This window comes from Corvus moneduloides, chromosome 2, assembly GCF_009650955.1.
Source record: "Corvus moneduloides isolate bCorMon1 chromosome 2, bCorMon1.pri, whole genome shotgun sequence".
Lineage (NCBI taxonomy): Eukaryota > Metazoa > Chordata > Aves > Passeriformes > Corvidae > Corvus > Corvus moneduloides.
The window spans coordinates 52,483,448-52,510,264 of NC_045477.1; the positions used below are offsets into that span (position 1 = coordinate 52,483,448).

The window sequence follows — 26,817 nt, forward strand, 5'->3', positions numbered from 1 at the left end:
TGTGGCTGGTATTTCACATTAACTGTATGGTGTTGGGAACTTCACGCATGGGAGCAACAGGCTCTTATGATGCCAGAATAACATGCAGAACTCTGAGACCTGTGATAGTTAACTTGTTCTTATAATGGTGATGTTTGCAATACAAATATCCTGCTCAGCCACCTTCTGCCTGGAATGAAACCATATGGCTGGAATGGGTTGAAAGCTCTTTTGAGCAAGCACTGTCTGTTTTGAATTTGGCTAGTGTAAAGGGAGTAAGCTTAGGACCCGAAGGCATTACAAACCATGATGAAGAATGAGAAACTGAAAGCAGTAGTGGAGGACTGTTAACTGGGATATAGAAAACTTTGTGACAACCTGTGACACATTTGCTTTATGGCACTTTTAGCAAAAATGTTACAGTATAAAAAAGAACTCTCTAAAAGAGTTGACCTAATACAAATGATATGAGGGTATTCCACCATAATTATTATTTATTTCTTTTTATACTTGTAATAATTCAGGTGCTTTCCAAACAGAAAAGCTGCAGGCCCTGCCCCAAGGAGCTTACAATCTAAAGGTGGACAAGGATAGAGACGTGAAGGAGAGAGGGTCTACAGAGCAGTCAAGAGGCCAAGATGGAAACCATCCAATCAAATATGATTTGAACACATTGTTGCAAAGCTATACAAACTATTTTCCAATTGTGACTCATATTTTCCATTTTGGTTTAACTATATCTGCCATGACACAAACAGGTGTGGAGAAAGGAAGCTTTCAATATATGAGATCAGAGAGAGTAGCACATGTGTAAAGTAGAGCTGAAAAACTCACCTAAAAGTATAGAGATGAGAGGGGTTTGCCTGGATTTCCAAAACATGGTTCAGTACCAGGACAGTTTAGATCCAGAATGATATGGCTTTAGGTCAGGTCCTACAGTTTACATGGGATAGATTCCATCTGAAATGTAAATGTACTCTATGCATCTGGAAGTTCCTTAATACATGCTAATATGAACTAAAAAATCTATCATAGCAGGGCTGGGGAAGTTAAGAATGAAATAACCACACTTTTGTGGTACATTTGGGGGGGGGGGGCGGGGTAAAGAATGGTGTTGAAAGTTGGGGGTGGTCATCCTTATGCCAGCTGTAAAATGACATTTTTAATAATGTAGGACACCAGCCAATGATTAAAAAACCCAGACTGTTTAAATTTAAAAATACTGGTTTTAACTAAGACAGTAAGTCACTCATAAGTTATGAAAAATACAGTTAGGCTTTCTTTATACATTTTGGTATCTATTATAAAACATCCAATCAGGTTCCCCAAACTGTGAAACTGTCAAAGAAACTCTCTTAAGGCGTGCTTTTTAAAACTTCTCAACAAATTGACATATTTATTCAAGTACTCAGGGGATCATTGTATGCTTATTTATTCCTAGCGTATCTTTCCCTTAGCAAATGCAGGTGTATTGTGAAGGCAAAAGCTAATAAGCAACTGAATATTAAAGTGCATAGGTTGTCCACATTAGGAAAAACAAATGCTTGAAGAAGCAGTAGCTGTGGTGATTAAGGATTCTTGGGGAGTAATCCATCATCAATTTTTAGTAAGCCGCAGATATTTCTTTTCCTATAAGGAACATTCTTACAGTCTTCAAAACTTGCAAATGCGTTTCTAACAATGGTATCATGACAATCATACTTCTCTTGCTGTGAGGGAAAAGCTGTAATTAAATAATCAAATAGACTGATTTTTCATAATTTACAGGTATTCATATTCCTTCAATAAATAAAAGAATATAATTTATCTTCTGATTCTGTATAGATTTTGACACAAATAAGTTTCTAGCTATTTAAATAAATGATTCTAATAGCTTGACATGAATTATGCTGGCAGGAGCCACATATGATTATTATGGTACCCAGAATCTTTCAAGAACCTACAAAGTTAAATAAAAGCTTACAAGTCTCTTAAGCTACTTTTTATTTGCATAGAAAAATATTTATCATAGGAGTCAACTATCATATGAGAGAAATTCCGTTTTTTGTAATTGAAAAAGATAGCTAAAAAGTTTCTGTGGGTTATTGCAACAGTACAAGAATACAAGATGCTTCCATTTATTAAAAAATGTAAAACAAATCGTGAAAGCTAAAGCAGGCTACAAAACAGAAGGTCCTCATATTTTCTTTCTCTTGACTACTATGTTACAAGATCATGTGCCACGGTTGAGTACTATAAAGTGTAATTCTGCATTAGCTAATATAATTCTTAAAACACCCCCCCAAAAGCACTATGCAAAATATATATATTTGTAAATGCTTCCTCCTGTAAGCATCACAACCTTGTTATCACGTAGTCACCCTGAACAATTGTTTCCTGTTTCCCATCAGAGTCAATGCTAATGTCCAATGCCTTGTCCAGCTGATTCTGCAGAGTGGCAGGTTCTGAGTTCTGTAACTCCATTTTCTCTGTTTCTGAAACACAAATACTTCCCTCTTCCTGTGAATCCAAAGACTCGCTGTTCTTTTGCAACTCAGCTAACATGCATTTTTTGCCAGGACTTTGGATGTTTAATTCACAGTTCATGGTCAATTCTTCCTCTTCCAGTTCATCAGTTTTCTCACATTGTTCTTCTGCCTGTTGACGGGAAACTTCTTCAGAAACGGTGTATATTTTATTTGTACTCTGCTCCACAGAGTTTGTTTTTGATCGTCTGTGAAACAACCCAAAATTTTTTATGTCTGTTACAAAATTCACACGCTTTTGTTTCTCCTGAGTGGACTCTGACACCATCATTGCTGAGCCATTGCTTACATTATGACCTTCAGAGGCAATATTGGCTGATCGTGGGTGAATCATCGTTGTTATGTCAAAAAGGCTGAAGGGTTTCTTCTTTCCTTTTTTGTTTCCTTCACTCTCACTATTTTCTTCATTTTCTGACAGAGAAGCAGTGTCTTTGCTCATCTTTGCAGTCTGCAAATTAGACAGCTTGCTTCCTTTTAACAAACCCAGGACTTCAAAGCGAAAGCTGGAAATATCTTGCTTTAACTCCTAAAAATTAGGAAGAAAGATGAAATGTCAGGACATCAAAGATAATTTGACTTTTCCTTTTGAAATGAGAAGAGAAGGGAAGGAAAGGGAAAGGGAAAGGGAAAAAAAAAAAGAAAAAAGAAAAGAGAAAAAGGAAAGGAAAGGAAAGGAAAGGAAAGGAAAGGAAAGGAAAGGAAAGGAAAGGACAGGAAAGGAAAGGAAAGGAAAGGAAAGGAAAGGAAAGGAAAGGAAAGGAAAGGAAAGGAAAGGAAAGGAAAGGAAAGGAAAGGAAAGGAAAGGAAAGGAAAGGAAAGGAAAGGAAAGGAAAGGAAAGGAAAGGAAAGGAAAGGAAAGGAAAGGAAAGGAAAGGAAAGGAAAGGAAAGGAAAGGAAAGGAAAGGAAAGGAAAGGAAAGGAAAGGAAAGGAAAGGAAAGGAAAGGAAAGGAAAGGAAAGGAAAGGAAAGAAAAGAAAAGAAAAGAAAAGAAAAGAAAAGAAAAGAAAAGAAAAGAAAAGAAAAGAAAAGAGAAAAGAGGGCTTATACTGGGGAACAGGAATAAACTTTACTGTCTGGATGTTGGCATACCTGGCGTCTTCAAGGTTGATTTATATGCTACCTGAATAACTGAGTGTGAGTAATATGCTTCACAGTCTTAAAATATCTTACTAAATTACTAATATACCTATAAACATAAAAATAAACACATACCTTAAAATTTTCTTCTGTCAATCCTTCCTCAGTTTTGGCATCTCTTATCATTGCTGCAACATATCTCTTAACCAGATTTCTCATAACTTCCTAAAAATATGAAGTATTGTGTTAGCTTTCCTGGTATTAGTTACTAATTCTCTCTCAAGCCTCCCGTGCTGTGAGATGCAGTGACTTTCTGAATAAAAATGATAGTTCTAGGTTTAATTGGCTGTGACGGGCTTTTTTATGAGTTTGAACTAGTGCAGACTTTCAGCATTCAGAAGTCCTCTGCCAATGAATTCCATAGTATGGAGTAAGATTCCATTTGGGGTTTTATTTTTAACCTTTGGTCTGGTAGTTTCCATAGTTGTCTTCTAAGAATCCTAGAAATTATTTAGGTTGAAAGAGATGCCTGGAGGCTGTCTGAGTCATTTCAGGGCCATGACCAGTCAAGTGCTAAATATCTCCACGGGTGAAGATGCTGCAGCCTTCCTGAGCAACATTTTCCAGTTCTTTACTACCCTCACTGTGAAGATAATTCTCCTTACCTTACGGAATTTCCCTTCCTGCAACTTGTGTCCATTTTGTCTTTTGCATTGTACCTCAAAGAAAAATCTGGCTCCTTCTCTCTAACCACCCACTACATTATTTAAGACAGCAGTTATATTCCCACTAACCTACTCCAGGCTGAAATCTGAACTTATTTTATGAGAATCCTCTAACCATCTTGGTGGTCCCTTGCTGGATCCCTTCCAGTTTCTTAACATCTCTCTTGTAGTGTGGGGCCCTGTCATAGGTTACCACTACAGGCCCAGACTTGACATATTGCTCCAGATACAGTCTCACAAGTGAGGGCTGAAGGAGAATAATCACTTCCATCAAAAGGCTGCCTACAGCCGCACTAATGCAGTGTAGTACATGTGTGGTATTCAGTTTGCAGATTAATGGCAAGCAGCTGTTCTGTGTTCACCTTCCCCAGGATTTTATAGATCCCTGTTGTACTCCCCACAGCTGCCTCTTCTTCAGGTTGGAAAAGTCCCAGCTTACCTAGTTATTTTCTTTATGGGATTCATTAACTACCAAGCCTACAGCTCACACCTTGTTTAACTTGCAGCCCTTTTAACATGACAAAAACTCAAAATAAAGCTGAAAATGATTAATTGTGCAATAATAATCTAAAAAGAAAAATAGATGCTGAAGAAGGAAGGATGAAAAAGAACTGCTTACAGGGGATCTAGGCAGAGGGGTTATTAAGGAAGCTGTCTATGGGGCAACTAAAGCTGGAGAGATGAAGAGCAGGTTCTGATGGAGCATGTCAGTGAGCTGCACATATGGTCCTGATCATTCCTGGCAGGGAGGTGGGTATTTGCTTTTTTTAAAGGCAATCCATGTTACAGTGGGCAAAATACTGGATAGCATGTTATTGCTCTAGAAAATATCCTTTTTTCTCCAAAAAGAAGACAATTATACTTCTCAAATGTTTTTTTTGAACATCAAAAATATTAAGCTTGTTTGCTGAAGATGAAATAACTACAGATTTTATGTTTTTTTCCTTTTATTTTCCATTTCTGCTTTCTCATAAAATTCTTCCTTTTTTTTTTTTTTTCCTCATGAAGACATTCTGGAGGCATAGAAAAACAATTGCCCAAAGAACAAACATAGGCCTGTACCTGGTATTGATGATGTCTCCTCAAATTGTCAGCTGCACGTCTCTGAAAAATAGAAACAAAGAAAAAGAAAAAAATTAATCCCTGTCTAGAAATTAAATACTTAACCACAGAAAACAGCAGGCCTGTGCATTACATGGTATCTAGCAAGCTGAGAGAAAAGGTTCAAAATCTGTTGAAAAATGACAGTGTTGGAAAAAAGCCTGTCATTTGGTTTATAGAAATGAGAAGGCTGCTGTGAGGAAGGCAAAATGTATTTTCTACATTTTCGTCAAAATTCTTTTATTCCTCCATCATGGATGTGGTGGAGCAGCCAGGTCACAGGCTGCAGAGCCCCAAGGTCAATGATCTGAGACAGAAGAGGAACAATGGATCATGTCACTCATTTGCACAGACTGAAGCATACTTTACTGAACTGAAAAAAGCTTGACTTGAGTCAAGTTATATTTTTCTTGGAGGTACACAGTGAAAGAACTGGAGTCAATGGACATGAGTTACAGGAAGGGAAATTCTGTCTGGAAAATCATCAATACAGTGGGGTTCATAAAGCCAGGGTGTTAGCAACACACTTGCTATGGCTCCTAATGTCTCATTTAAGATAAAACTAACCAAAATCTGCACTATTAAATTGTATTAATGAGAAAGTTCCCACTTAGTTCTCTGTTAAAAACACTTAGTCATAGAGATGTGAATGGAAGAAAGAAACAGCTTTAACGCAGTTTGGTGTTGATAAGGAGGGAAGGTAAAAGGGACAGTAACTCTGAAAAGGAGCAGCAAAAAGAAGTGTGGTATGATGAAAGAATAGCCCAGGTTTCAAGCAGGTGTTGTACTAGATTATGCTGCCATATCTAAGAGCTGCCCAGAAGAAGATGGGAAAAAATGGCCTGAATTATTTTTTTCCTTGAATTCCTTTTGTCCTCAATTGCATAATGAGTAACATATCTCCATCATCTAATTAGTTACCCCTAACTGGTGAAAGAAATACAGTTTTAGCTTGGACTCTTACATCTGCTGCTGACAAGAAAATAATGTGTCTGACTACTGATTGTATTTCTACAAAACAGATCACTTAACAGCAGCTTAAAACAGGGTGAAAAGACATCCAAGGGACTTGTAAAAATTGACCTCAGTTGCATAGTAAGGCAGGCATGGTTAGTAATTTTGTAATTTATTTTTTTTTTACTTGAAAGAAGTGATGAACCATTTCCCTGTACTCGGAGTCAGTTTACACTTCAAGGTTGATTTCTTGTTTGCAGTTAATTTGAGGGATACAGTGGCTTTGTGGCTGGGCTTGGCAAAAAATAATGGAAAGGGGGAAAATCGTTATTTCCTAATCAGTCTGAACAGCCACTGTGGGGTAGGGCTTTGTACATGAGAATATTTTCTTCAGTATTTTCCCAGATTTTATTTCTCCATCTATGCCTCCTCAAAGAGAAAATGGGTATTTCTTGTGCTTAAGGATGGAGGAATGGGCGAGCCTGCCCATCACCAGGGCCAGAGGGGACAATGCAGCCGTGGGAAGGCTCATACCCTCACAACACCCTAACTTAGCCGGTTTTTAGAAAAAAAAATCAGACTTCTTGCGGTTGACCACACGGTGGAGATGTTTCATTCTGCTGAGAGAGCACTAAGGGAGTCCGTGGCTGAGCGAGGTCTCAACAGCAGATCTGACTCACAGGTGAAGGGAAAAACACTTTAGGGTGTACTTGAAACACACTTAAGAAAATGTGAATAACTCTTATAAGTAAAAGAAATGCTGATTTTTGACTTGCACAATACTTCCTGCAGCTGCTGTCTGCTCTGCTTTATTTTACAGTGAAATGTGAAATAAATACATAGGTTTAATTCTGTATCTGCAACAAGAACTACCTAGATAACGTTTATCTTTTTTCCTGCAACCAGTTTGGAAGCTCACAGAAAGAGAGGCTGTTGCTTTTCCACTCAATGCAATGCCAACAAGCACAATTTGGGATAACTATGTGAAAAGATTTATTTGTAATAATGTGTCAGAACAGTTCTACTGCACTTAATTGTTTTCAATCCATACCACCGAGAAGCTGAAAGAAAATTAATTTAATTGTATGTTTTAATGCACAGCCACATACATACTTCACAGGGAATTACACATACATGTAACCTATCAAATTTAATATCCCCAAACAGTTCTCTATCTCCCATTTAAATGTTTAGGTTCTGTCTCCAGTTCCTAGTCATCTTTTGCTTCCTTTTGAAAGCAGAATGAATCTTTGCCTAAACACATCTGAAAATCATGCTATTCACTAGAAATAAAATGTCATTAACATTCATATTGTCCTTATTTAGCTCTCAGCTGGCCTGCTTTTCTCTACTCAGTTATAGTCTAATTTGTGGTTCAAAATTTGTTTCAAGTAACCATTGTGCTATGTGCATGAAGAAGTTGAAAATTATGGCTGGCAAAGGGATAAGTTAAATTTGAATAAAAATAGCAACGGGGGGGAAACACTCTTATGAGGACCATGTTGAATGCAATAATGAAATTGATGGGGATGTTGTTGTCACTTTCCAAAAGGGGGCACTAATATCCTTTAGAAAATCTTAATAGTAGCTCCACTAGTAGTAATAATTATTTTGGTCTTCCTGTTTATGCCATTCCTAGTAATTTGCACTGTTTGGAAAGAATATTTCTTTAGCAGTCAAAAATTCAATAAAATTTTATTACTTATTTTGATGTGTTTTATAAAAATTATATCTTTCATAATGCAGGAATACAAATCTAATGTCTGCATTTGACTTTAAACTGCTTAGTCATAAAGGTCCAGAAAATTAAACTATTGTCTGAAGTTGTGGCATATATTCCTCATCTTGAATAGAAGCATCACCTTTAAAGGGTTAGAACTTATTTGTGTTGACAGAGAGGTTTCTCCATGAAATGGTTCTTGGCTATACAAGGAACACTCCAAATTATTGATTTCCACACCAGATGGAAGGTGTTATTTCTTTGCTCAACTTTCAACAACATACATTACAGAGAAAATACAAAATGCTTACACTGACTTAGAAATTGCATCATTTTCCACTGAGTGAAAAAAGAATAGGAGAAGGGAAAATGAGATTTTCTGTGACAAATGATAATAAAACCATGTGGGTTGCTCGGAAAATGGCATAAAAATCTGTATAGCTAGAAAAGAGGCACCTGTTTATCTAAACATCAGATGCACAAAAAAAAAAATTCCCAAAGTTATCCCTGGCAATCCTTTCCATTTTCTCTTCTGAAATACTTAAAATTGTAAGGAAAACATTTTTTGGTGACTGATCAGATATAATGTAGAATGCAATTTGAGGAAAACAGTACAATTTGTTCCGGTGGGACTAGGATTTCTTTTTCCATATATCTTTTTTTTCTGAAATAGTAGTGGATTTCAGATGGCCAGCAGGATTAGCCTTGACACACCTATAAGCCTTGTGCAGTCAGGAAAACCTCAGCCTAATCAATAGAATTATATTACTAATCTGGTTTTTGCAAAGGTGAGCTAACAAAATTAATGGAACTGATAGATATAGATATAGATATAGATGATATAGATATGTAAAGAGCAGCACACACTTATTTCAGAGTTTTAAGCACAGGAGATAACTGATAATAGCTGAAGAAAATGCTGCATACCTGGGATATGTCAAAATGACAGAATATAAAAATGTGCTGAACTCTGAAGGGTAGAAGAGCTTTGTCTAATTCATAGCAGAGCTGAAATAGTAGTAAATCACATGTACCATCCTGTCCTTCCCTCAGCTGAAGCTGTGGCTAGAGAAGCTGCCATTAGCATGCTGGGCACCAGGTTGCTTTGGAGAAAAAGCCTCTCCCTTGAAAAACCTCCCCTTAACTTCACCACCCACTGCTTCAGCTGTCCCACTACAACAAAGAACAGAAGAACCACAGAACCAACATCCAAAAAGAAGCAAATTAATTGGCTTTTTTCAGAAGCACCTCACATTGCTATAGACCGTGTTCTTGCCCATGATAATTTTGTTATAAACAGCAATGTAGATGATCCTCCCAAGCAACCATGTCATACTTATTTTTACTGGCATTTCTCTTGTTCCTATGGGCCAGATAAATCATTTCACTAGAATGTGTGCTGTAAACTATCCTGACCCTGAACCCTTTCTTTACACATTCTGCCTGCATATACTGAACTCTCAAGTGTATACATATATAAATTTGAGAGTGGATTGTTGACACATATGGATTGATCCTTGATTCAGTCCTAGTTTATAATTCCTGGCTTTTTGGTACTGAGGATTTTTTGCGGAGATCATGCATAATTCTTGCCAGCTCCATTCTTCTATCGTCTATTTTGTATCCTCTAGCACTGACTCACTCTTTGGATGCGCACTATTGCTTTTTCTACTGGAAAACACCATAGCATGTCACTGTTGATTAGTGCTTCCTAATAGGGAAGTTAACATTTAGAAATTTCAGAACAAAATGTTTTGAAATCTGAGTTCTGTCTTACAGACAATGTGGCATCCATCCATACATACAGCCAATATAAGAAAATCGGTTTATAGTACTTTTTTCTCTCCCAGTACTGGTTGTAGGGAAGGAGCCAGAGTTTATAACACAGGATTCAGTGAAAAGGAGTAGATCCCAACAAAGCTGATCTTGTAGCTCAGAGGCCAAAGTTATTACAGGGGAGATACAAGTGAGCTGGAATCATCTGAGATCCTTGAACAAAAGACAGAGAAAACGGTTCATTTACTTTTGGTTGAAAGGGCATAGAGGTTCTAAATTTAATTTGTGATGTAGCTTGTTGGGACAATTGAAAAAGTTCTAGGAAATCAAGGCTGAGCTGTGGGTGATGGGAAGTTTGTGAAAACTAGAAAGAAGTGCACTCCCCCAGGACAAACTATGAGATCACCATGGTGTGCCCATTTGTTGACTGATGATTTAACCTCTTGGGGAATGTCCAGTTAACAGTGCTCAGGTGGTGTTTTGCATCTATCTGATGTGGAAACCAGAGCACAGAGTGCATACACACATCTTACTCTATTTTGGAGCTTGGGTGAATAACTGGGCCTGGAAATTGCAAAATGTTCCAAATTCATGTAACCCTAATGGGGCTTGTGTTATGCTGAGGAATTAGCTGAAGAATTTTGTAGTTTTATGAGATGCTCATATGGTGGACTGAATCTGCCTGGTCAGCCACAGCCACTCACTTTTTTCAGGCAGCTGGAAGTGTGGTTGCCATGATGGCTCTGCTGGTGAGCTCTCTGCTTCAGAGGGGTTTCAGCTCTAATTCCAACTAAGAATCTGTTCTGCAGGGGAAACCAGTGATGGATATGGCCCTACTATCCCACGTGCTTTGGGGGTTCCACTTTCAAATAATGTAAAAAAAATTTGCAGAAGTCAACTAAAAATGTCCCACATCTCTCCCTCGCTGATGTGCTCCACTCCCAAACAGTTCAGTAATTAGTGGTTCACATTCAAATCATAAGGAAGTTAGGTTCAGCTCCCTCTCTTCTGTTGTCCCAAGAGAGAACCTTAGCCCCTGCAGTATCTTAGAGATCTTGACAGGAAATTTCTATTATAGCTTTTATGCTTGGGGTAGATAATTAAATATCCACTGGAGAACAGAAGTAAACCTGGGTCTACTCAGGCCAAGATATTTGCTTTACATGGCAGCTTCTCCTTTCTTCAAAAAGAAATTTCATCCTGAAGCTGTAAAGTCTTTCCTGACAAAGGCTTATTTGAAACTGAAATATACTAATTAAAATGTTTGGGGTTTACAGATTTTGGGTTTTTAGAAAAGAGAAGAGAAGAGAAGAGAAAAGAAGAGAAAAGAAAAGAAAAAAAAGAAAAGAAAAGAAAAGAAAAGAAAAGAAAAGAAAAGAAAAGAAAAGAAAAGAAAAGAAAAAAGAAAAGAAAAGAAAAAAGAAAAGAAAAGAAAAGAAAAGGAAAGAAAAGAGAAAAGAAAAGAAAAGAAAAGAAAAGAGAAAAGAAAAGAAAGAAAAGAAAGAAAAGAAAAGGAAAGAAAAGAAAAAAGAAAAGAAAAGAAAAGAAAAGAAAAGAAAAGAAAAGAAAAGAAAAGAAAAGAAAAGAAAAGAAAAGAAAAGAAAAGAAAAGAAAAGAAAATTCTATTTGGAAAAATTCTCAAGTGGCTTGGTGCATAGACTCCCTACCCTTTGACCCTTTGCTGCACCAGTTTTCCCAAATCTAAGCTGTGGGTTTCTCGAAGGTGGTATTTATGTACCCTAGCAGGAGGTAGGTACAGGAAGTAGAGATGATATTTCTGAATCCCCTTGCTCACCAAGCCATTCTGCATAGGGTGGGGAGCACCCCATATCTTTCTTTATTATTCCACGGATCCAGGAATGAGTTTACTCCCAGATATACAGTTTGAGAGGGTAAGAAAAAGGAAAAAATATTTCCTTATCCCAGACGGAAGGTCTGTCAAGAAATATTGTCCTGAAGGTTTAGCTGGGATGTATAAGGGTATTCTGCATCTGCCTCAGTCAAACAGGGAGATTGTGTTAATCAACCCTCTGCTATACACTGGCTTCATACCATTAATTTTAATATAATTCTCTCAGTTTACACTAGCTAATCATCCCCACCAAATGTTTAACAAATGCCTAGAAGCATTGCCCACTATCTCACACGCACAAGTACATCACTCTCTCTCTCTTGACTTTTTCTAACAACATCTCACAGTTTTTCCTTCTGTTGGTCTCTGCACTTACTTTTTTCACTTCCTATATTTTACAGAGATGTTTTGGTCTTAAAATTATTCACCATTCTTGCTAGTTCATGTTCTTTTTAAAATTTCTATATGAATCACTGTTAGTTTTTCTTCACTTAATGTTTTTTTTTTTCAGTGTGTGTTTCATTACTGGTTTGTTTCAATGTCACCCTCATGCTTATTAGCTCCTTTTCCTGGCTGTTTCTTTCCTATATGTACAAATATGACAGCTAAGTGAAAAAATTTTGCTTTCACAATTTAGATACTGGCCAACAATATCAGTATATTGCAATAAGCCTGATTTGAAGCTTTCTACAAAGAGGAGAAAATCCATTTATCAGTACAGTAATTGTGAATTAGTTTTATATGTCAGTTTTCCTCTTTACCATAGATCTGTACATGCATGTGAACTTGTGCCTCCAAGTACATCTAGACATTAAGCTGCATTCCAGGATATGACAGCAGAATAGGTAGGAAAAACTTATTTATCAAGAAATGGCAAAGTAATACAAAGAAAAGGTTGATATAGTAAGGGTCCATCAAAGAATTGTATCATATCCCTGACTTCTTTGAAATGGATGGAAGTTTTTTTTAGGAGAATCAATAGCACAAAGACTATACCCCTTTCTTTTCCCCCTTACCCACATTTGACTCTCATACTCTCACTTAATGCTTGGCTATCTGAGTTCCTAACAGACTTGAAACACTTATATTCATCAAATCCCTATGGTATAGAGAAAGTGCCATTATCCACATCTTACCCCAAATTGTCTTCTTCATGCTGGAGCTGGCTAAATTCAGTCTAGTTACTGAGGTACTGACTTGCTAATGGGAAATGAAGAAAACATAACTAGAGAGAATTAGTTGTTGGTGGGTTAGGATGTTGCCTGAATATTTGCACTGTCAGTATAGAAAAACTGTGTTGCTGACTGAGGTATCTCAAGCAGATGAAGTTAGGAGGGAAAAATTCAAATCTGCTTTACCCATTGCAGCTACCAGAGAAAGTAAGTGGCTGAGATATTACACAGGCATCTGCTGAATCCAGGGGCAGGACTATTCTTGGTTGCCTTGTGTGTCTTTTCCCCTCTTTTTTTTTTTCCCTAGAAATATCACTGTTAATAAGCAGTATCAAAATATGGTATGATTTCAGAATGTGATTCTAAAATAACTCTACCTGTAAATTCAAGAAAACAAGTCCAAGTAAATGCTGTTACCTTTCAAAATGTTTTTTTTAACGAGAACAGCTTTTGGTAAGAGTGCTTTTATGGTAAACCCATTTCACTACATGTTGAGAGACAGAGACACAGAAAATATCCCATGATGAATACTTCATACATGAGTCTGTGGTTCATGGTATTCAATTATACCTGAACTGTGATGCTTGAGCTAGGGATTAGCGACCAATTCTGACACTGGCAGACAAGCATATATATTTGATTTTTGTATTGCCCCTAATCTTTCTTGCAGTATCTGTAGATGAAGCACAGTCATGGTTCATACTGTCATTGTACAGGGATATGATGATGCTTTCTCTTCAAATACATTGACATGAATGTAAAAAGTAAACATTCACTGCTAGAATTATTCATATGCACATTATTTGATGGTTCAGATGCTCTATAAGGCTGACAAAAACTCATCTATATAGCAAAGAGGAGGACTACAGGCAGAGTAAACCACACAGCTTACCCCTATTGTTCCAAAACTTTCAGGCTTTCTTCTAATTTTTTTCTTGCAAAGGTGTTTCCATAACCATTTGATCAGATACCACAAAGACTTTGGGCTTGGTATGACATTAAAAGGAGTGGGCAGAGTTCCTCCTTCTTCAAAGTAACTCATCCAGAGTTTTGTTCGAGCAAACTTCCACTCAATGTCTGCATGATCCTGCACACAAGAAACAAATCAGCAGCACAGATGTTGATGTAATTGAGGAGGCGAAATAAACCCCTACAAAAATCGCAAAAAACTGAAACTAGAACAACCTTGAAATACTAATGAATTGTCCTGTTAAAATAGTGCTATCTTCTTTGGACAGAAGGCCTTTAACACAAAGCAAAGGCCTTTAACACTAAACTGCTTTACATCAGTAAAGAGATGTTCAATATGTAAAGTATATATCTACTTATAAGCACTTCTTTCACTGTTACAAGCTGTTAAATTATTGAAAGTCTCTCAAAAAACAGAAAGCGTAATTACAAGCAGAGAAATACTACATTTCTGGAAAAAACATTTTGTTATAATAGCAGCTCACCATTATTCCACATAGATCAGTCTAATTACGCTGCTCTGCAGCAGCTTTAAGAAGGCAGTAAGGCTCTTGGATTTTCTTAGAAATTACCAGTTCCCAAAATTCACAAAAAGGCTATCCACAAATCATGAGGCTACTAAAACTGTTGAGTCAAGTATCTTTTTTTTTTCCCTACTACTTCAAAATTCTATATTTGGCATAGGTTGTGGTCTGGATTTTTATTTTTATTTGCAATTTTATTTCTTTTGGAAACTATATAGTATTGTATAATTCTTAAAATTTTGGGAAAATGAAAGCTAAAGTCCATGTAAAGATTTCTAAATCCTAGCAGATGAACAAGAAGTTTAAATCACTAATTTGGATAGCCAAGAAGTTCAGCTACAGGTCTAGCCCTGGCCATACAGTAACAAAAGCACCAACTTAGAAGTTGTAGCAGGAAAAGTATACTACCTACAGCCCAAGTTTTGGTGAGTGGTACTATGTTGTGATATTGTTCACCAAACTTTGACAACTAGAGTTACAGGTGGTCAAACACAGGTGGTCAGTTTTTCTTTTGTGGAAACACTTGTAATTTCCAGGTTGGAAAAACAAAAAGGCACATTTTAAAATCTTAAAGACTGCGGAGCTTTCTTTTATTTGCTTTCTGCATGATCATATTTGAATTATCTTGTGATGAATCAGTGTTTATTTTCCTTAGTCTCCTCAATAGACAGTTGAGAAATAAAACTATGCCAATAGCTCTGGTAAGGATAAAGACAGTCTTCATTAAGGAAGGAAACAGGACACTGTTTAATGAGAAGACATGACCTTTTGTTTGAACAGCTAATGGGTCCAAAACTGTCCTTAGAACATGGGCACCCAATTTCTGTTAACTGTATATCCATGCTAGATTAAAAAAACAAACAAACAAAAAAAGCAGCAGCCTTTCAAAGGCTAATAAATATAATGTATTAAAAATGAAGCAGAGACAGAACAATCCTGGGCAATCTTTTTCTAATGAGAAGTCCTGCACAGTGTAGCTTGGGCAGGGCTGTAGCCCATGTCACTTGCCAGAAGCATCAGGACACCCTTCTCAACCCATGAGCTGGCTTCTTCATCAGGGTCACCTCTTCCCCATTTGGTGTTGTGGGGAAATTTCCCTCTACCCAACCCAGCTTGGGTTTGGCTTCTTTGTCCCTCCCAAACACTGCAAAAGAATTAGAGTAAATCACAGTATTTGTCCCAATGTCCTGCCTTGAAATGTTTTACTGCCAGAAAAACTGAATGTAGGAACAGGGAGAGGGTATATATTATAAATGATCTAAAAAAAAGGAAAAACTTACAGCAATGAGTTGGTAAGAGTTATTCATCATGGCTATTAGCATGTTGAGTAGAACAACCAGAGATATTACATTATAGGTACCAAACATGGTGGCCCCAACAAATTCAGTGAATTCATGCCTTGCTTTCACATTGGTCACATAGAGATTGATGAGTCCAAATATAGACCAGAATAATGACTGCAGTGTTTCAAATAACCTGAAAAACATGACCAAGAAGGAATAGCTGTATAATAACAACACATTCAGTTTTCAGATTTTTCAGTTTCTCCCAAAACACACAAAAGTTCTTGACTTGACTGAGATGAATGACACTTATCACAATACAGCCAACATAGAGGTGTAGGAGACGGTCCGAAGATCCCTCATCTGCCTCACGATCATCGCCAAGGACAGAGACTGAACACAGCAGTCCTGGCCTGGCTGAGGTGGGATGTCTGCCAGGTGTTGCCTGCAGGTGTGCCCACTGGGAACTGGTACGCATTCCTGAGGAAATTAGTGCAGGTCACAATGGACTGTGCCGTTCTTGCTGCCCAGGACTGCGCTGAAGTGGAAAGGAATGACCTGTCCTGTACGTCTGTCCTGTACCTGTTTCCCAAGGCAACGGGCCCCATAACAACAGCTGTAGATTTCCCCACTTCTTGGCCAGTTGCCCCTCGCTTTTGAAAAGGACTATAAAGGGACTTTCTAAATTAACCAAGATGAGATCTCCCCATGGAAAGAAGACGAATCTATTGGCAGAAGACCATGAGGACTTCATCTCGTCTGCTGGTAGCTATTGACCCCCCTTTTTCTTCCTCTCTACCCTTTTGCTTTGTTTTCCTTATCTCTCTCTCTCTTTCTCTACTGCATTACCATGTTGTGGGCACTTAATAAAGGTGCACTGTTCTGATTAAAACTGAAATCCCTTGTGTCCTTTTGCACTCTGAGATCTATAAACAAACCATCACGACCCTCGCTTGTATTAGTGGATCGTGACAAGAGGGAATATATTTCTAGTGAAACAATGGCCTAATGTTTCAAATCTGAGCCTCTAGATATACAATACAGAATCTATAAATAAGCCTGCAAGAAAAAGGTTGATTTTGTTCAAACTTCAGCGAGATAAAATATAGTTTCAGAGATCTTATGTTGGACACCTTCTTTTGAAGTATTTTGACCCTTTGCTTTAACTATAGGGGGTAGAATAAGGATCTAAAAGTAACTCAATGATTGTGTTTCACCAGGATGTTGAAAAAAGGATGGTATCCTCATATTAGGCAATTCTGGTTTGTTGAGAGCCGCTGAGATAAAAAGAGTTGAATAATTAGAAAGAAATTATTATCATTAGCATGTGTTTTGTTTTATAAAGAAGGGAGACATGTAAAAGAGAAGCACACTGCTCTCAAAAGAAACTTGTGCTTTTATACCTAAAGCATATGATATTCCCCTTAGAGAAGTTTGTAGAACAGCTAGGAAGCTGGTAACAATGATGAACTTTAAAAAATAATCCTCTGCACCTAGATAGCTTGAAAAACTTCCACCTTTGTTCTGTGTTCAGCTACATTATCATGTCATAAGAATAGTCCTGGTGAGACTCTGCTCCTTAAAAGTTTGGAACACATAAAGCATCACAGTTTGCCATGACATCACCTTCTGACACTAGTGCCACTAGTCCCCACTATTTCCCAGATGAATATTGCTTTCCTCAATGCTGAGCTGTGAAAAATTTCCGTGTGCTTTTCTGTTCAGATCACACAGAGTTTAGACCTGCATAGGTGTTATTAATATACAACAAAAATACGCTGTGCCTGCAAAAAGTTACTTGATTAGGATGATATAAAGGCCGCTATGTTTATAAAATTATTTCCTCTAAGAAGGAAGACATTGGTAATAAATACATTTTTAAAACAGCCTAGATACACAGAAGTTAATAGGGAATGAACATTTATAGCAGGAGTTTGATTCAGGTTGGAAGGTGAAGGAGAATTAGTGTTCACTTGGCAGTGTTTTGGTACTGTAGATGAACTAAAAACCAGAATGAAGTAAGATTGATTTTAAAGTGAAAGAAAAAGAAATAGCTTCTAACAGAAATTAGAAATTCGATTGTGTGGAGTAGGGTCAGTAGAATCTTGGACTGCATGTTTTTTTACAGCCTATCACATTTGCAAGGAATCTTCATGTTTTAGAACACCAGACTCATTTAATGCCCACAGATAGACATGGAAGAAATGCAGAGTGACAACTGCCTGGATGAGCAAGGTCTGAGCTGGTGACCTTATGTACCTTCTAAACTCATTTATCTTCCTCTTATCTCTATTTTAATTTTTATCTTTTCAGATATCTTGAATTGTACAGATTTCACTGTCATATGATGTGAATATTATTAGAGTGATGAAATGTTAATTTTTATTTATTCGGGTAACATTAGATGTGTCTGTCAGGACACCACTGTAATACCAATAGAAAATGAAGGTTCTTTTCTGTAAACATCATCTAAGTGATTAAAATATTTGGGGAGAGGGGGAGGATAGAAATAAATAGCAACTTACGTTGAAAATGCATTATTCTGCTTTTCACATCGTATTCCTTTGCAGTTGCCAGGTTCATTTGTCTCATAGTAGAAATACAGCTGGTTCAATCCATTTGCAAAAGCGAGCAGCACAAGACAGTATATGAAGAGAAACTTCAAAATGTCCAGCAACATTCTTCCTAGAGATATCTGCAGAGGTCCCAGGTGAGAATTTGCAGTGAATAGTGAGATCAAGCGCAGGGAGCTAAAGATGTTTGCGATTGCAAACAGGGCTTCAGCCACCAGGGTTGGATGCCACATGTCCCAGCTCTCCCGTGGAACTAACCCACTATACTGAAAACAAGCAGAAGGGAAGAAATTACTCCTCTGATTTTATGCATAAACAAGCATGTCAGTTTCCTTATAAGTTGCTCAATTAATTTTCAGATTTCACAATAAATTTTCACAGTAGCAAAAGCAAGTTTAAAAATTCTGACACTGCAAAAGGAACAGTTTTGAGCACCTTGCTTTTTAGAATTATAGAAATTTCCAGCTGTACAAGCAGGTAAATTATTTCTTTGGAGAACAGTGCAGGGCTGACAGTGATGGATAGAAATCCACAAGAACTCTGGCAAAGAGGAAGAAAACATTCAATCAGTGAGTAAGTATATCACTTAATCACTAGTACTGGACCAATGATGAAAAAGATGTTTATTAATGAACTATGGCAAACTGCTTATGTGTCACATTACCAAAGAGTCTGACCCCTGAAACTGTGACTTCTGTTCCAGCTCTACCAAAAAAAAAATTTCTTGAAGATGAAAGATATTTGAACTGAGGCTTAACTACTGTGGCAGACTCATCATTATTTACTTATATATTAATCTGTTTTATAGAACATGTCAGAGGAGAGAATCTATGCTAGGAAGCCCTCTAAAAAGGGGATAATATAATATAAAGCAGATTTCAAAGAGGGACTATGGTGTTATCTGTATTTACCCACTCTAGGCCACACAGATGAACCTTCAGAACTGCTGGGCATGCCCTCAGCAGTAAGGAAAGGGACTCCATGTGTCACTGGGGCCAGATGACACAACATAAACAGGCATCACAGCATTTCACCACACTCGCCCTCCAAAGAAGGCAATCACTCAGAGTGGTTCAGGAACACCTGAGGAACTTGAACATCCGTAAGTCTGTGGGACCTGATGAGATGCACCTCGGAATCCTAAAGAAATCCTAAAGAAACTGGCTAACATAGTTTCCAAGTCACTCTACGTCACATTCGAAAAGTCCTGTCAGTCAGGTGAAGTCCCTGGTTACTGGAAAGAGTGAAACATTGCCCCCATTTTTAAAAAGGGGAGAAATTAAAACCTTAGGAACAACCAGCTTGTCAGCCTTCCCTTTGTGCCTGGGAAAGCCATGGAAAATATCCTCATAGAAGTTGTGTTAAGGTGCTTGGCTGACAGGAAGGTGATTTGAAGCACCAGCATGATTTCACCAAGGGAAAGGCTGCAGGTGTCATCTGTCTGGACTTGTGTAAGGCTTTTGACACGGTCCCTTGCAACATCCTTCTCCAAACTGATGAGAGATGGATTTGATGGGTGGACTGTTCAGTGGATAAAGAACTGGCTGGATGAGTGCATCCACAGAGAGGTGATCAACTGCTTGATGACATCAGTGACAAGTAACACCCCCTCAGGGATCTGTACTGGGACTGGGACTGTTTAATATCTTCATTAATGACAGACAGATGGATTGAGTCCACACCTAGCAAGTTTACAGATGAACCTAGCTGAGTGGCGTGGCTGACATGCCTGAAGGACAGGATGCCATCCAGAGGGACCGGGACAAGGTCAAGAAGTGGCCCCATGGGAACTGCACGGGGTTTAACAAGACCCAAGTGCAAGGCACTGCACCTGGGTCAAGGCAGCCCCCAGTACCACGACAGTCAGGGGAATGAAGGGATTGTGAGGAGATGGAGTTCAGGTACTGGTAGATGTGTGCTCACAGCCCAGAAAACCAACCATATCCTGGGCTATACAAGAAGTGTGGCCAGCAGGCCAAGAGAGGGGTTTCTGTTCCTCTACTCTGGTGATACCCCACTTGGCATGCTGCATCCAGATCTGGCATCCTCAGTACAGGAGAAACATGGACTATTGGAGTGGGTCCAGAGGCATACAGTGAAAATGGTCACAAGGCTGGAGCACCTCTCCTCTGAGGAAAGGCTGAGAGAGTTCAGTGTGGAGAAAAGCTGACTTTGGGGAGATCTTGTGGCCTTCCAGTACCTCAAGGGGCCTCATAGCAAAGATGGAGATAGACTTTTTACTAGGGCCTGCAGCAATAGCAATGAACTAATGGTTTTAAACTGAAAAAGGGTAGATTTGGACTAGATATAGGAAGAAATTTTTTATGATGAGGGTGGTGAAACAGTGGAACAGGTTGCCCAGAGAGGTGGCAGATGCCCCATTCCTGGAGACATTCAAGGTCAGGCTGGATGGGGCTCTGAGCGGCCTGATCTAGTTGAAGATATCTGTGCTTATTGCAGAGGCACTGACTACGTGACCTTTAAAGGTCCTTTCCAACCCATACCATCCTATGACTCTGTGATTATATGATCCAAACTGTGAAAGGGAACTGGGCACTGTTTCGGACACTAATAGCTGGCACAGGCCCCACACCAGGGTTTCTCTAACCAACTGGTAGTGCTTGTGAAACCGTCCCAGTGCTGACAGCAATCCCTGGCACAGTGTCATTTACTTGTATACAAGCAGCCATAGTGGCTGACAGGTTTGTGGATTTGGGGATGAGAACTGCAAAACTGAAGAACAGCCCATTAAAGAATTACAAATTACTCAGCCTTACATTTAATTCACCTGTGATATTTGTTCTCTACAGAGCAGTGAATTAAATCTAGACCTGCTGGAATCATAGATCAGTACTCTCTTCATTAGACTATCCTCTCCCTAATGATTATGCTCATCTGCCCCATCCACTACTGCTCTTTAATCCAGTTCTGATTGATTAAAGATCAGCGATGAAAAACAGGCAGTAGAAAACAGAATTTAGTTACCGGAGACAACACCTAAGATATAAAAGCACATTACTGCAAATTCTCATGGCACTTTACAACCCTCACAACTGAAAACTTGCACCTACTAAATAATTAGGAATAATTGTCAGTACAAGCAAAGATTGGTACTGAACAGTGCCGTAGATACACAGATTAGGGACACAAGGTGTGTTGGGATAATAAAGTAAAACATAGTCATGGAGAAATGTAAAGAACATATATAAAATTAGGAAGAGATTGAGTTTTTGATAGAAAATCAAAAGCATCAAACTGCAGACATATTTTATGTGAGGGCAAGTAGTGGCAGATTCCAGGGAAGTTACAGAAGTGGGGAGATGTAAGGAAATACCCTTCTGAGAAATACATGGAACTACAGGACACTGAATAAGTATAGCACACGATATACCAAGAGAGCAAGGATCAAGTTTAACAAATCAGGTGTGGACAGTCATATCTGCACTCTGTCGCCTACTTTTACAGTCAGCAAAGAGAAATGAGAATTTCTAGAGTAGTGGGAAAGCAAATATCCCACAGAGGTGAGTTGTTCATTAACTTTCTCATTTTCTCCTCACTGACTGTTGGGAAAAGGGATAGACTGTCTTACAGCTGTAGTCTTGCAAGATGTACCCAATGTCATATTTTCTACAAGAAATGATGTTAAGCAGAAAGACGAGGAAAAAGGACTTTGCCTATGATGTCCTGGATCAAGACACAAAACTAATTTGCTTAAACATTCAGAAAAGATCAATGACCTTTTATTTGTAAAAGGGAAATCAAAGGCACAACTGTGATATTTCGGCATAACTGACTCTTCCTTTTTTGGGCCCAAGTGCTTTCTGCATGTTTGGATAGAATTCAAGAGGTGTCATGGCTGTAAACAGAGAGGGATGGCTGTTATTTTAGCGTTGAAGAAACATAATTTAAGAGACTGGAAGTACTTGGCAGAAAAAAGTGAGAAAGGTGAAGGCCTGAGAGATAATTTTGGAAATTATCTGTGAAATACACTAACTGTAAGAAGACAGCAAATAATATAAAGAAAATAATGAGTATAAGAGGTCTCTAACAACAATTCCTATTCATTCCACTAACTAGAGCAGAGAATGCTGAAAAGGAATCTAGAAATATTAAAGATAAAACCCTAGAGAACAAAGCAGCTTTTATGTGAAAAGGCAAATACAGAAGAGTAGCAAAAAGACTAGGTATAACCAGGAACAGTGAAAAAAAAAGAAAAAAGAATAAAAACTGTATCTCAGACCCAAACAAGCCAAACCGTGGAGAATTGAAGTATTTGTTCTCTCACTCATGTTTGTTGAAGTCCTTCTGTTTTACACAGGATAAATAAATGATTATTGTTCTAGGGAAGGGAAAATGGTAAGAGAAAACATAGCAGCACTAAATTTGGTGTAAATCATGACGCTGATACTCTGCAGTCCTCTGTTCGGTGACCCTGATGAATTTCTGGCCCCACTTGAAATGAAAACACAACTTTTTGACATAAAAAAAGCAAATCGTCGCTTAAATTGATTAAATAACACCTATTATTGGCTCAGTGGTTGAAGGAAATTTACATGGCACATCAATAGAAAATTAAGAAGAGCAGAAAACAAATTGAGCAGCACATAAACAGTAGAGTTTCAAGGCAAATATATGATGCTTTTGAGATGTCAGACAGGGAATACAAGATAATAATTCTTGATCCTTACTCAAAGGAATTCAAATGCAAATTCTATATCTGAATCATTTGTGAGGAAAAAAGCTGAGTGATCACTGTTTTCCCATTAAGACAAAAGACATGAACTCTAGATCTCCTGGAAGCACCAAGATCAAACAGACATGTAGATCAGGCTACCTGAATGTTTAATGGGCTGTTGGACCTTGGTCTCAGATGATCCCCTTGTTTCTGGTCACAAAAAGACAAGTTAAGTAATATTCACTTCAGGAAAAGTACTTTAAATCCTTTCCTGAAAGGTCATATGTAAATATGAGCTCTTCCTATTTTAAAATGTATGCATCAAACTTTGCATTCATTATGTGGAATTTCAAAGCAGCAGTAGGAAGGGGGCAGAAGGATAGCCTAGCAGAGAGCTTTAAAATGGTAATTACACTGAGGAATCAAGTCCATAATTTCTCAGGGGTGGAGAGGTGTTAATCTTCCTATGGAAATGGACATTTAGTCTGTGAATCTGGTAAAATATCAATCAAAACCATTTTACAATGCAAGCATGCAAGAAGATGTTAGCTTCTGCAGAGCTGGTGGCAGGAGGGATATAGAATCCTATTTACTACTGAACAAAGTAGACCTGACACAGTGATCATTAAGCCAGTAAATGTCGAGACAAATAATGTACTTTAGATACTCTTCAGAGTTCTTGCCCTGAATAGGAATTAGTTTCCCTACTAGATCTTCATGTCAGTGGCTGAGGCACATTATCAGCAATACGGAATTGTATGTTATTTCTAGCAAAATTGGAAACAAGCAGCACTAGGTCCAATGCTCAAGTTTAACATTTTTTCTTAATGCATAATCATTTCTATCTAAAACCCTCCATCAAAACAAATGTGTTGCTTAAAATCTGTCATTATGTACTTTAAAAAATTTGTGATAATGCACTATTTATGATGATATTTTTATGGAGGAGAGAGCATTTTCAGTGGATATACAGGATAATTTAGGAAGACCTAACATGTGGATATACTGGATAATCTAGGAAGACCTAACATGTTTATACAGAGACAAAAAAACATAGCCCCTCAAAAATTATAAGATATCCTCATTATATTTGAATACTGGCAATGAAACCAATAACTTTGACTTATCTTTGAAGTTCTCTCATCCTGAAATTATACATTTTGGTGTATTTTACACTACCCCATCAGCTACTCTAACTACTATCCATCTACTTAACTACTGCATCAGCCAGAGAGCCTGAAATGGGCAACAAACACTATATTTTACTCTGGGAATATTTATCACACAGGAGAGTAGCATGGGAGCACTCATAATTTTATTCAAGGGAGTTGGTTAAAATGTTTTCTTAGGTGGCTTGAACTGATCTATAGAAGATAGAAAAAATCTGAGAACTGATCTTTGGTTCAATAAATACAGAACAGCTGTAACTTAGAAAAACCTGTCTTGCAATGCTCAGGAAAAGAGAATTAAAGCTTTATATCAAAACATACTGGTTACGTTTGGCATCCTCTCAATCTCATCTGGCATAGTGGCAAGGAACTCTGTTGTAGGCATTTGAAGGAATGTGGCTGGGTATTAAATCACACTTGTATTCCTCTGTTCATTACTTCATCATGTGTTCCAGTTGACTAGTACAGCTTTTTTAAGCACTGTATTCATTATCATTAAAATGTAAGCACTAATTTGGAGAGTAATGGATGCCCATTATCCCAGATACTGTCACCTTGGAATCCCATTACTGTAAACAGAAGCTGTTTGGGAGATGAAAGGATTATAATGTCTTCTAATTAATATTATTCTGAAGTGAATAATTGGCCATCTCCAATACTTTGGAAACATCCATTTTCAATGAACTGTTTGCTTTGTTACAAGGGACAGTGAAACGACTACTTATTTTCTAGTCACTTTATGATAAGGCATCTTTGTGCGTAAAAAGGCATTTCATTAGCTTTTAAATGACAGTTCACCACACTTTGGAGCACCTTTCTCTTTCAGGCTCCAAATTTCTTTGAGTGAGAAGACTTCCAAAGGTTTGCAGCCAGAAGCCCAGCACGTCAGAAACCTTTTGTCAAAGGAGACAGCTGGTGCGTCAACACATCCCAGGTCTTTGTTCATCCCTGTTCCTGACCAGCTGACACATGGACCTTTGTGAACAGACACAAGATGATATAAATTAGAGTCCCTAAGTTCCTCTAAGCCTGTGGCAGGACTGCAATGAGAACAGCTGCTGCTTGAGGAGGGAAAGCCATAACTGGCTACTTGACAGCTCTCTCCTTGTCCCAGTCAAAAGTATCTTAGCAGAGGAGAGACTCTTCTTCCATGCATACAGGGTAGTATTATTGCAACTATAAATTATTGCTGGTGGCAGGGAACTTGAAAAAGCTGAAGTACAATGCAGATCCCAGCGGCCAGTAAAAATGGGCTTATCTTTACTTGGATGTGATAAGAACTCTATGACAAATGCTAAAAAATGCTTTAATTTCCTTTCACATTTTTTGCTCAAAATAGCTCATTTATGAGGAATTTCTATCACATTACATATTCATGTTGAATATACACAAAATGTTCACACAACATGTTCTATGCCTTTGGAAAGAAGGTTTGTTCTGCTGGAAGATACTTAAAACAGCAGAAATAAAAGACTATTCACAACAAGTCCATGAGAAGAATGAAAAAATGAACATACCCAGCCTCGAGTGACCATTTTATCCCCTTCAATTTTAGTTTTTCATGTTGCACTTATCATAAATTTTCAAAAGAAATTAAAATCTTGCTCTTTAGTTCCCCCCACCGATTTTGACTAAGTATTTTGCCAGTAGACCTGTCTGAAAGTTGTGTAAAATTGTCTTAGGGGCAATAATTTGTCACTGAAAAAAAGTCAAAGAAAAAAAGTCAAAAAAACCATAATTTTATGCAAACATTATAAAATATTACAGGCAATTTTAGTTTTTCAAGAAATTAACAGTATGACAGTTCAGGACAAAATAAGAAAAGATTGCATGGGCCAAGAAGAAAAAAGCATAAACCACAATGTTTTGTTTGCTCTTATGCTTGTCTAGCTTCCTGTCATTGCTGCAGAAGATTCACAGAGCACATCATACATCTCTTGCATTGCTAAGCCTCAGGACCTCCAAACACAAAAGAAAGATTGAAGAAGCCTTATTCAATTGATCTTAAAACTTTTGCTCTTTTTTTTTTAAAGTTTACCTTTGAAAATGCAACAATTTTCAAAGAGATTGTTGCCAAATACAAGGAATTCATTACAAAATCCATGAGGTTCCACCAGTCATGAATGTAGTCCTGCAGTCCACCATCCCACATCTGTTTAATTTCACCCCAGATAAAACCTGTAAATAGAACACAATTCATTAGGTATGAATATTAAGTAAGAAAGGCTGTGACTATTCTAGACACTTATCTCATGATAGATTGATTCTCCTCACATCAAGTGTAAAGGGAAAGTGGCTAAGTGCTCTAAATGACACATCTAGGTAGGTGAAATTTCATCTTTACGCTAATGTTTCCGGAATTAATTTGTCACACAAAACCCGCTAAAAAAAAAAAAAAAAGTAATCTGCTTGTATAAGGACAGTTTCTTTGGTTCTCTTCAATCTCTTTCTCATTGTATCCTAAAAAGTATAAAAAGGGTCTTAAAATAAGTTACCAATGCCAACTCAGTCCTTGGCAACTGATGCAATGTATTTCAAACTGGAAAATTTATGACTGCAGAAGTCAATCCAACACAATTTATTTTGATTGGAACCCACACAATAAGGAAGAGAATTTCTATTGTTATTGTCAATGCTGAACTAAAGTCTCCCTTTTCCATATGAAAGAGTAGTGTCTCCAGAAGAAAGTTTTTGTTGATACCTTCCTTTGGGACATGAAGGAATTGAAACTGTTTTCAGGTGT

At 37.8% G+C, this 26,817-nt stretch overlaps 1 protein-coding gene across 5 annotated transcripts in view; it reads right to left on the reverse strand.

Moving 5' to 3' along the window:
- Positions 1-447: 447 nt before the first annotated feature.
- TRPC4 (transient receptor potential cation channel subfamily C member 4) overlaps positions 448-26,817 on the reverse strand; it is a 135,127-nt gene continuing 108,757 nt past the window's right edge. For all 5 annotated transcript variants that reach the window (XM_032099642.1, XM_032099641.1, XM_032099643.1 and 2 more), the window contains 7 exons: positions 26,113-26,252; positions 18,183-18,496; positions 15,655-15,850; positions 13,774-13,968; positions 5,369-5,410; positions 3,717-3,806; positions 448-3,030 (listed from right to left, as the gene is read on the reverse strand). In XM_032099642.1, the coding sequence (XP_031955533.1) occupies positions 2,314-3,030; positions 3,717-3,806; positions 5,369-5,410; positions 13,774-13,968; positions 15,655-15,850; positions 18,183-18,496; positions 26,113-26,252 (1,694 nt within the window). In that variant the 3' untranslated portion in view covers positions 448-2,313. The remainder of the gene's footprint in view (positions 3,031-3,716; positions 3,807-5,368; positions 5,411-13,773; positions 13,969-15,654; positions 15,851-18,182; positions 18,497-26,112; positions 26,253-26,817) is intronic.